The sequence below is a fragment of the Chiroxiphia lanceolata genome, chromosome 4 (assembly GCF_009829145.1).
Source record: "Chiroxiphia lanceolata isolate bChiLan1 chromosome 4, bChiLan1.pri, whole genome shotgun sequence".
NCBI lineage: Eukaryota > Metazoa > Chordata > Aves > Passeriformes > Pipridae > Chiroxiphia > Chiroxiphia lanceolata.
Window position 1 is genome coordinate 10,455,717 of NC_045640.1, and position 12,114 is coordinate 10,467,830.

At 38.9% G+C, this 12,114-nt stretch overlaps 1 protein-coding gene across 5 annotated transcripts in view; it reads left to right on the forward strand.

Annotated features, from left to right (window-relative positions):
* The window catches only part of LOC116785965 (protein Dok-7-like), a 55,656-nt gene that overhangs the window by 2,931 nt on the left and 40,611 nt on the right, over nucleotides 1-12,114 (forward strand). For all 5 annotated transcript variants that reach the window (XM_032686189.1, XM_032686190.1, XM_032686192.1 and 2 more), the window contains exons 2-3: nucleotides 1,044-1,244; nucleotides 8,301-8,420. In XM_032686189.1, the coding sequence (XP_032542080.1) occupies nucleotides 1,044-1,244; nucleotides 8,301-8,420 (321 nt within the window). The remainder of the gene's footprint in view (nucleotides 1-1,043; nucleotides 1,245-8,300; nucleotides 8,421-12,114) is intronic.

Consider the following 12,114-nt stretch of genomic DNA (forward strand, 5'->3'; position numbering starts at 1 on the left):
TGTGTTATTTTTTCTTCTTTTGTTGTCTAATCACAATATGAAAGAAATAGAGGACTAGTGGAGGTCGAAATTATTGTTTGAGAATTATATGCTTGCTTACTTAAATTGCTCCCTTTGAAACACTGAGATTTGAGCCCTTGCATTGATCCCAGTAACTTATTATTCAGAATGCAATAGCTCTGCAAGACAGAATGGGAGACCAGCCTAGAATGACTGCTACTTTAGGTAAGGACCCTTGCAATATAGGGGATACTGGAGTTGGAATTTGAACCTGAAATTTGTAAACTTGAATGAGCTAGGCATTTGGTTTTTTTTTTTTCTCCACTCCTTTGAAATTTAGGCTGTGAAATATGAAAAATTTTCATATGAAATATGAAAACTGACATCTAAAAGTGTTTTATTACCTATGAATCATTTAATTTCCTAGTAATTTTAAATGTCTGGGCATCTACCATCACCAACTCCTAAGAGAATCACAAAGGTGGAAAAATGTAATTTTCTCCATTTTACTGCTAGGGAAGAAATGAAGCAGTTTATTAAAGGTTGCAAATGAGTCAGTGATAGAGGTCTGGTTAGAATTCGCCTAATTCTTTGAGCCTTGGGTTTTGGGCATCATGTGATTTGTGTGCATGCATGTAGGAAAGCAGTAACATAGTTAGATGAGGAGACAAAGAAACCTGTGTAGTGATGCAAGGATGGAAGAGGTAAGTGAAGTGTGTGCTGGATAACTGACTAATCTGAGATAGGGAGTAGCCTGGAAGATTTAGGATCAATTAATGTAGCATTACAACTAATAATTTGTAGCATCCAGCCAAGATACAGTGGGTTTTTTCCAATTCTAAACAGGCATAATAGAGAGTAGGGAGCTTACAGTTACTTTCATGGGGCTGTCTGGGCTCCATGTAGAATCTTTATGTTAGTCTCCTGGTGTGGGCAGGGGTTGGTCCAAGAACCACAGCTGAATGGAAATGACCTATGTAACTTAAGTCATGGCACCTTAATTGTATATTGTGCAGTAATTTTTTTTCTTCCTTATTTGATAGTTCATAGATTTCAAGTCTTTGTAGCACCTGGCACCAAACTAGAGAGCGGGCCTGCTACCCTGCATTTCTGCAATGACATTCTTGTCCTTGCAAAAGACCTTCCTCCCAGTGTCATGGGGCAGTGGAAGCTCTCAGATCTGCGCCGGTATGGAGCTGTCCCAAACGGATTCATCTTTGAAGGGGGTACCAGGTGTGGCTTCTGTAAGTACAAATGGAAACCTGTCTTCTAAAAGTTGCTTGATACCTCTTGTAGAAATGAAAATGTAGTCTCATTCAAAGTGGAGGCTGCAGAACCAGCTGTGCTGCTTTGTCATACAGGCAGCCTCATATCAGAGGATCTGTTCTGAGTAGACTTCTGCAGGCTAAAACCCTGGTGTTCAGTGGGTATGCAGACTGCCAGTTTGAATGTGAAGTTGTTTGACTTGCGTACTGAAATGTGAAAATAATGGATTTATTCAAGTAACAAACTGAAAAATTAGAAGGTTTCAGAGGTGATCCAAATTCAAATGTATTCTTCCCTGGGACTTTTTTTACAGTTGTTCTGCCTGTTCCTTGGGACTTGTGTACTGTTGCTCTTCATGTTAATTCTGGTTGCCATACTTCTACGGAGTGGGAAACCCAAGTTCCTGGCCCCCTTCAATATGCAGGGCTTCAAATCTTTATCTTCCTCAGGAACAGTTGGTGCCCCCATAAAAAACAGCCCAGTACAAGGCTCTGAAGTTGTCTCACTGTGTAACCAGGCACTGAAATGTCACTGAGATCAGAAGAGAAAAACTGACTATGTGTCTGTAGCCTTGAGACTGGGAGCACAACTGCAAGTGAGAGACCCTAGATCCCTGCTCCTAAGCTTAAATGCTTAGTTCCCAAGATTAGCTATTGTATAAGAAAGCCTGGAAATAGTAGGGAGTGTGTATATATATATATATATATATGTATGTGTGTGTGTGTGTGTGTGTGTACACATATATATATGTATATGTAATCCTTCATTTATGTTCTTTAGTTAAATTGTGGCATTTCTTCTGTAGCTTGTTCTAAATCTGATACAATTGCTATGCTCCAAGAATTTAAAATGGTTTGGGTTTACTGAGTATTGCTGTAACTTACCTCCACATTGCAGAAAGACTAAATAGTTTAGTCCATGGGCCAGGATGCCAGATCATAGAATCACAAAATGGTATGGGTTGGGAGGGACCTTAAAGATCATCCAGTTCCAACTCCACTGTTACGGGCAGGGGCACCTTTCACTAGACCGGGTGCATAAGGAACATGAAATATGAAATGTGGTTGGATGATACATTGTCAACAGCTGATGTGGCTGAACATGAGCCAGCAGTATGCCCAGGTAGCCAAGAAGGCCAGTGGTATCCTGGCCTGTATCAGGAATAGTGTGGCCAGCAGGACTGGGACAGTGATTGTGCCCCTGTACTCGGCATTGGTGAGGCCACACCTCGAGTGCTGTGTCCAGTTCTGGAGCCCTCACTACAAGAAGGACATTGAAGTGCTGGAGCAAGTCGAGAGAAGGACAATGGAGCTAGGGAAGGGTCTAGAGGGTAAGTCCTATAAGGAATGGCTGAGAGAGCTGGGTTTGTTTAGGCTGGAGAAAAGGAGGCTCAGGGATGACCTCATCACTCTCTACAACTACCTGAAAAGAGGTTGTAGCCAGGTGGGGGTTGGCCTCTTCTCCCAGGCAACCAGCGACAGGACAAGAGGACACAGTCTTAAGCTGCACTAGGGGAGATTTGGGTTGGACATTAGGAGAAATTTCAAGCATTGGAACAGACTGCCCAGGGAGGTGATGAGGTAAGCATCTCTGGAGGTGTTTAAGACTGGATGTGGCACTTAGTGCCATGGTCTAGTTGACATGTCCAGTCAGAGATTGGACTTGATGATCTCAGATGTCTTTTCCAACTTAATTGATTCTGTAATTCTGTGAAATGTGAAACTAGTGGTCAGGTGGTGGAACCTGGGTTACCTAGCTGGTTTCTTTTTCCCCTGCCTTAAACTTAACTTAAACTTTCTGATAAGAAACATGAGGTCATCAATAGCTCTCCCGTGTCCCTGCTTTTTTTAAGTAGGAATTATCTTTTTTTGCTTTTAGTTGGCAGGTGATGTGAATTGGACGAATGCTTTGGAAAGGGTCCCAATTTGTTGATCATTCATAAGAAATGTCTGTCTTGGTAACTCAGACCTTTCAGTTGCCATGAAAGGGTGTTTTTGCCTTTCTCCTGCAGGTACAAAATAGCCTGTCACAGTTGGAAACTCTTTACAAGTTCAAGCTTTTCTTGTTAAAGGAGCTGCTACCCTTAACTGAGCACCTAAACATATCTACAAGCATAACAATATTTAAATATGTGTTTACTCTAAACAATTGAGTTAATATTGCCACTATAAGAAATGCTTTTTGTAAATAGAACCTAAATAAAAATGTAACTCTGGTTATTTTTGACAGAAGAGTGTTGGCAAAGAGAAAGACCATCTTTCTTCAGGTATTTGACTCTCTTACCTCAATCTTCGGGAATTCTTGAAGAATAGGCAAGCAAGTAATGTTCAGGAAAAAAACTGATATGTTATTACAGAAGTTGTTTTATTTCCTAAACAAAAGCACTCTCCATTACCCTGTCATCGAAATGTCGCATAATATTATGTAGACTCTATTATTAATGTTACTTTCCTACAGGTTAAACCATGTCTTTGCTCACATTCTTCCTGTGGAGCTCTGAATGCAGAGGATTAGTGAATTTAAGGTTTAAATACCACTGTAGTAAATACCTAAATAAAAGGAACCAGTGATCTTGTGGTTCGATTCCCTCTCCTCTCCATATTAAAACCCATGAAGCCCCAAACAGAAGCAGAGCTTACTTTTGGATATATCTGTGGTAAAACTGAGGTCTGAAAGGGCATGAATTGGTTTTAGTTTTCTGATTCTTACTTCCTTACAAAATTTATCATAAATATAAAATAATTAATTGTGTTCTGGAATTAGTTGCTCAGTACAGGTTTTGTTCAACTCCAAAGGCTTTGGTACTCGATCCAGATAGAGAGAAACCATCTGAGATAATGCTGAGATTCCAAACATTAAATCGAGGTGCATTTTCAAGATGGTTAACATAGGCTTATTAATAAATAGGAAAAAGAGCATTTACATTTTGAACTTCTCTTACTTTTAGCATCACAACTGTACTGGTAGAGATTAGAAAATACTTTTTCTGCTTCTGAAAGCTGCAGATAAGTTATTCTCCGGGGCAAAATTTTGCTCTCTCTGTAGCTGAAGCTTAATCACACATACCATTTGCAAAAAAGCAGGCATCTTGGCCTGGGAGTCAATTGAGAGGTTTACATAGAGGAACAGGCTGGAAAAAAGGAGCCTCTCACTTTCCTAAGCTGCTTGCTCAATTAGTGCGCACTGATAAAAATGACCAGTTGCCAGGAGAATCTTGACTTGGAGGTCAATGTGAAAAAATTCAAGTAGGGTGATAAAAGGGCATGTTAATACTGTGAGAATTTAATGTTCAAGTGCTTCAGGATTAGCTTCCAGAGCCTGGTTTAAAGCTGTGTCATGTTTTCTGACAGTGTCTCCTGGAAGAAAGGAACCTGTAGGACCCTTAGTGCCCTTTGGAAAAACAAATGCTGATGCTGCTAACTGCAAGATAAGCAGGAGTATTTCTGTGATTGTCTTGATATTTTGATAAAATTAGGTACTTCCTTCCGTCTTTCCTTCCTTCCGTCTTTCCTTCCTTCCGTCTTTCCTTCCTTCCGTCTTTCCTTCCTTCCGTCTTTCCTTCCTTCCGTCTTTCCTTCCTTCCGTCTTTCCTTCCTTCCGTCTTTCCTTCCTTCCGTCTTTCCATTCTGCATTTATTTGAAAATGAAAAGTAGTAGGGGTGGTTAAACTGGGGCAAGATCTGGAATTTCTTGAAAAATTCTGAGTTGTGTCGATTAAAACTTTTGTTAATATGCAGATATTGCTCTGTGCTGTCTCCTTCTTAGGCGTGCTGCAGACAACAACCAATTTTATCTTATTTTTCAGTAGTCGTGCCCATATCGTAGTTGGCAATACTAGGAACACCCTTTGTCATTTTCCCCAGAGAGAAAAACAGCCTGAAATACCCCCTAAAGGGGGTTCTCAAGCCCAGGGTTGAGATGTATTGGTTGGACAATATGCTGATGGCCACGAAATGAACAGCTGTGGTTTGTACCTGTTCTGTAGCTAAAAGATTTCAGGCTCTGGCATTGTCTGGCAGCTGTTAGGAGTAGTAATCAATGGGAAGGGACTGACTCTTCCTCCCTGCTTTCACACACAGTACAGAGGTTGAAGTAATTTTTGTCCATTGTGAGGGTGTGTTTGCAAATGGGTTTGCTGTTTTAGTATGATAAATTAAAATCAAACATTAGCAGGATTTAGTAGTACTTGGAAGTTTTATGAAATTGACAACTTCTGTTGAATGTTTGAGGGACTGTACAATGCTTTACTGACTGACACAGAAGACTGGCTTAGTGTTTCAGCCTTGTGCAAGTGGTTGCAGGCTGCTTTTCACCAAGTCTCTTACCCCATGGAGAGTGTGAGTGAGCCCTTCAGTCTGGTAAACAGCTGCGTGGTATTACAGGGATGCATACCACATATTCCTCAGCTTCCAAATGCCTGTTTGCACCAAATCTGATCCAGCACGTGACTGGGATGTGTGGTTTCTGGTAGTGAATCTGTCAGTTTTCTGAAGAAAGCAGAAAAGAAATGTAATTACTTGTTTTTATGTATGCTTTTGAAACATTACTTAGTTAAACCTTACCTACTTGTTCATCTCACTTGATGTTTTTAGCGAGGACCCTCAGACTTCTTCCTCCATTTGCAACCTAGTTCTATCAAACAAAACAAGAAAGAGAATGTTTCCTGTGAGAGTCAATCAACAATTAAGGTGTTCATGTGAATAATAGAATCTACAAAGAAATATTTTATGTGTATATTGGATCCGCATCCACACACACATGGACATGCACTGTTTGTTATATGAAGGCAATCACATTTGGTTTTGGGATTTCCAAATGAGTGATACTTCTTTGCTGAAATAAGCATTTGAATTAAGCAGCCAGCTTGCATGAGCACATTTACTTTTTTAGTTTCCATTAAAGTCAAAGGCTTGTAGAGCCCATTAGGAGTTTAGGTAACTCTTGACAATAGTCATAAAAGAACAAAGTGGCCCAGGTATACTCTTTATGTACAGAAGTACTTGAAGTATCATTTTTTTCTTGAATGGCAACATGCGTGTGTAGGATTCTGCTGAATTATCAAGCCCATGTAGTGTATCACTGTACTTGAGATAGGAATGTCCTCTGCTATGTTCTCTCTGTATCCTGCTTGCTTATTGTGCAGGAATGTGAAGGTTCATCCAGCAAGCCTTGTGCTGCCCTGCTCCCTCAAGAAAGATGTGGCTTCTGGCATTGATTTGATTCATGGGGGAACAGTCATACCATCCAGGATTAGGCAAACTGATTTCCACAGACTCCCTCTACTCTGTGCAGGGAGAAGTGAGCTCAAAGAAAAAGCTGAATTTCAAATAATTCCTGAATATATTGCAGCCAGGTTTCCCCCCCCCCCCCCGCCCAATACAGTGTTCTCTGACTTTGGCATCTCTTGGGGAGGGGAAATGGGGCAAGTCTGCAAATGAGTCATCACCAGAAACCTTCATAGTTGTCAAACTGTGTGATTAGTGTTGTAATCAATCTCCTAGATGGTCTCTGATCCTGAAGCCAAGGTGTGTATTTGTTTCTTTGGCTGAAGAATTTTTGATAAGCAAGATGTGAAGAGATGCAAATGTGGTGGAGTGACAAATCAAGTTATGAAGATGTTGCTAACAATGTTATCTTGAATAGATTTAAGCAGAACAGGCAGAGACTTAGATGTGACGTAAATTGAGAATGACAGAAGAGTGTGGACCAGAATATGTTTTCCAGTTTTGCTTGCTGGTTATATCTAATTTACTAAAATAGTTAATGTGGTTTGTGGTCCACTCTCTGTTATCCCTTTTGTTTGGATCCTATAGCCCTTCGTCAAGCTGTTAAAAGTGTGTCCGTTGTTTAAGTGAAATGTGAGCATCCTGTTGGATATGACAGGGCGTGTGTGGAAAGTGATGGGGATGCAGTAATTCTGATCAAGACCAACCAGCTCTTCTGCTTTCAGTAAAATTGGAAAAAATATGTATGCAACTCAGAATTGGCTAGAGACAGGCAGAAGTCAAACACATATGTCCAGATTAGGGGCTCAAGTCCCTAGGAAAGTAATGTGCAAAACCCTACTGCAGATCTAAGATCGGGTACTGTAGTTTTCTATATGCATGGGCCTGGGGAAGTGGCAGTGCTTCTTCAAGGTCTGTATGCTAATTTCATTTCTTTCTGAGTCTGGTATTGAATTATTATGTCCCTGAAATTTTTTCTGATATTTTAAGATAATTTTTTCCTGATGTGATTTATATTTGGACTGGCAATTCTCAAATAAAATATCCTGTGGAGCCCTTCTAGTCTTTTGTGTTGTTCACGTAGTCATATATCATGGAGCTCATAACTTGTTTGTTTGTTTAGTGATTCTCATTCTAATTTTGCTTGGGGCTATTCTTAATGAATGGAAAGCAAATATCAGAATAGAGCAAAGGGTAAAGATCTGATGACAACCTGTGGAGTTGTATTACGTTCTGTTAATAATAGACACATAGGACTTAGTCTAGGAAAATTTATACTATAATCCAGCAATATAACCAAATCATAATTCATTGGTATATAAAAAACTCCTCTTGGTTAAAACTGGTTAAAAGTAGAATTAACTTAATTCATGTTGCTGGGGACACTAAGTATCTTCAACACTTGCCATAAGATTAGGCCTACAAAATTTTAGGGGTAAATAAGAGACCCAGACAGCTGATAAGAATAAGTCTTCTATTTTGGCATTGAGAGGGGATTGGAATTAAGTGATCTTTAAGGTACTTTCCAACCCAAACCATTTTATGATGGTGTGACATAACTCTAAGTGCCTGAATGTCAGAAAATTTACATTAATTATTGGATAGCTCTTGAATTTTTATGTGTTTGTGTTATAGTTGTGTGTGCTGACCTGAATTTTTTATTTCTTTTCCCTGGAGAATGTCCCGTTGACTTGTTTTCATGGCTTGCACTTAACACTCTTTTGATTGCTACTTTATAAATAGTTCCAGCTAAATATATTTCTAATGTATCCAGGTGAAAACCACATATTTATGTCGTGCTTCCTTGCAGGGGCTGGTGTCTTTTTCCTCTCTTGCGCTGAAGGAGAGCAGATCAGCTTTCTGTTCGACTGCATCGTCCGTGGCATCTCCCCGACGAAAGGCCCCTTTGGTTTGCGTCCAGTCCTACCAGGTTAATATAGGAAGTATAAAGTAACCGAACGGAGTAGGAACTTGCCGTGTCTCGCATTTGCTGCTCTGACTGTAAGAACAGTCAGCAGGCACTGAGGGTGTGGAGAGTGCAAAGTGGTTTTCATTCTGAAATGTCACAGCACAGATTTATAAGCTGAATGTACCCAGTTTCCCCTTGCTGGTCCGGCTCATTCATATTTCTGGTGATATTGCTAACTTTAGCCCTCTCCTGTTTAACAGTACTGAAAGATGGCAATTTGAATTGAAAGGAACACTAATCTTTAGTTTTAAACTTACACATTTAACCTGGATCCATGTCTGCAGTGCTATTTTGATAGTTTAATGGAAAACTAACTTCTGGAGCATTTTGAGTTCGTCTGAAACACTAAGTTTTGTCAACCTTGGAAAACTTTGTCAGGCCTCCACATCACATTTCAGTTTTGCAGCTTGAGCTTTTTTCTGGTTAAATTCCCTTTCCCATTTCACGGTAGATGCTGCGTGCACTGTAATGTTCAGAGAGGAAATTGAATGGCATCATAGTAAGCCCTATTGCCTTTTGATTCCAGCAGATGGAATACAATATTGAGTCAGAATTACTGTGTCAAACAGGACAAAAGTGTAGAAATGTGATTGCAGAAAAGTATCTGTGACTTGGCAGTGGAATACAGTGGGAATAGGCTGCAAGAATGGTGGGATTTTTGGAAAATACTTAGAGTTTCTGTTTATGTGTCAGGCGGTTAATAAGTATGTGACAGGGTTTTATTGCTGTTGTAAGATTAAGATAATTGCAGGAAGGAAATGTGATGGAGAAAATTAGATCTGGATCTGAAGTTTGTGAAAATAAATTATGAAAAGTTAGTTAACATAAATGCAGTAAACACAAGGCTCAGTTCATGTCTTCTTTCTCATAGTAGTAAGACGGAAGTAAATTAAATAATCAAGGAGAGCAGAGGACAGAAAAATCATTCTTCTTGTATGATGGTATGTATTTGCATTCAATTAAGTGTAGTGTTCAAAAAAAAGGAAACAGCAAAACCAACAGAAACACAAAAGTCAGTGTTGATACTTAAAGCTTTGTCATTGAATACATTTTTGTACGTCTAAAACTCTATTACATATATACAACTCCTAAATCTTTCATTTACCAAAAGATTTTGTCCAGAAAAATTAAGCCTACAAGCAACTATTCTGTTGTTCTTTTTTTAATTTTTTTTTTTTTTTAAATTTAAATTTTAGATGGCTCAGTCTTTGATGAATCATTTTTTAGAAGAATGTAGGAATGAATCTACTTTCACATCTTTAGTGTGTATCAATTCTGGTATTTGTAGGTTGTTGTGCACAGTCACATACCACATTCCCTTCCCTTCTTCAAGAGTTCTGACCTCACCTAAGTGCATAAAGTGAATGTGGAATATCTTGGGGATGATTTGGTTTTTTATAAGAAAAGACCTCTTTTCTGAGGTCTTTTAATTTCTCTTCTGTGCTTGATGAACTTGCCTCTGAAATGAGGTGAAGAGATACTTGGCCACTTGATTTCTTCTTGTTTCCCCAGAGAGAAGTGTTTTGTAGGGAATTGTGCTCCTCTTCTTGCAGACTCCTCTGCCTTTTTTCAAGCTACCTTGACGCCTTTAACTTTCATTCTTGAGTGCTTTACCCTTGTCTCTTCTAGTTTGTTGTTACTCCCTATCTACGCATTTGTAGAAAAAGTTATTTTTTATGTTCTCCTTCATTTATTTTGCCATGCAGAAGCTTGCACAGATCTAAGGCACATGCACATGTACAATACTAGTGATTCATCCACAAACTAGTTTTCCTTATCAAGTATGTTGTTACACAGAATGTACTGTATTGCTTGAAAAGGTCAAGTCTACCAGCTGTATACTGTCTCTCTCAAGTATTGAAATTCACCCAACCTTTTGAAAGGATTAGCTAGTAAATGGATTAATTATCTGTACACATCACATAATTAGATCAAGACTTCCAGATTAGGGATTCTACTAGGACAGACCCAGTCAGTGTTATTCATATTTACTTCAGTGCAGAATGCTACACACCCTCAACTGCACTGTATGTATGCAGTGTTCTACTTTTGTGTAATTTAAAAGCTTTTAGAGAAAGCAACCTCCTCTTCACAATTTGCTGTTTGAATTTGGCTTCTTGCCGCTGTCTGTACCTTTCCAACTTAAACATGAGGTATACTTGAAGCACTCTGGTATTTTCAGGCAAGGAAAACACAAAGGGCAGATGCACAGAGAAGAACGTAATATGGTAAAAAATTCACACTGGCAGTGTTGGACACCAATGCCCACAAGTATAATCTATAGATGTTAAAGCAGTCAACATCTGAGTAGTCTTTGTCAAAAAGAGTAATGAGTGAAGCCCGTTGCTTCGTGTACAAGCAGCTCAACTATATGGTTAAAAAGAGTGCTGAAATATTTATGTGTTAGCATAACATTAATAGGAAGTGGTAGAGACTGATTTGAAGAGGACAGAAAATGATCAGTTTTCTTACTTGCCATAGTGATTCTTTAAACAAATGTAAAATACCAGTATCCAAATGGAGTTTGTAAACTGCCCGTGCAAGGGATACTTGCTCAAGGGCAATATTCTTGTCTTTTTGAGATTTTAGTTTTAAAAAGTATACCTTATTTTCTTAGAAGCATGGTGTTCTTATCACACAAATATATGATTACTGTATGTATTTTATTATGTCATCTATAAAATATGTGATGAAAATCAAGTGCAGTGGAACTCATAAACTTGACTGAACATTGCAAAGTGTCACTATCTGGTCTAATCTCTCATTGCAGACCCTGCTTTGAGCAGCAGGTTATACTAGAGAACTACTGAGATCCCCTCCAAACTGAATTATTCTGTGTTTTGGAAATGGGTATCAAATTACTATTCTCATGGTAAAAAATAACTCGGTGTACATCCAAAATAGAATGCAAAAGGAAAAGAACATTAGATGTTTTACACTTTATTACTGGTGGTACTTTGGGAGTCCATTAATTCTTCAGAATTGTGCCACAATAGTCCTATTGATAGCTCCATTAGCACTGATTGGAGATTTTGGTTTATTAAAAGCTGCATGATGAGGTCTCATTAAAAAAACATATGGCATTGAGTGGGAATGTGAAGGTAGTGTAGGTAGTGTCGGTATAAGTATCTGTAAATGTTTTTAGGCGGTGTAACATTTTAAATAAAGGACTCAAATGAGTGATGTGATATCTTTGTATGACTTGTTTTCCTCAGCTACTAGGTGGATGATAACTGCTCTACCTGGCTACTAGCATGGTCTCTTTTTTTTGTTTCTTTCTTTTTTTTCTTTTTTAGCTTGAAAGGATATTTAGAAAACAGACCAAGAGAATTTTACATTCTATCTTGACAGAGGTCTAGATATTGGCTTAGTAATGAGTCACTGACTGCATGGTTTGTAATCTGTGCTGAATTTGCATGCATGTTATTTGAGAAATGTTTGTTTATCTAGGATGTGTTGAATTCCTTCTTTTCACTAGCAAGATTCATATTGAGTGCCAAACCTGAACACAGCAAAGGCCCAAAGATATCAGTGGGCACACCAGTGCTCTCTAAATCTGACTATATGACAGTCTAGTCCTGCAATCTGGAAGGACCCCAGGTGTAATGTGGATAGTCTTGATGCTCTCTTTTAATTTTAGAAGTTTTTTCAGGGT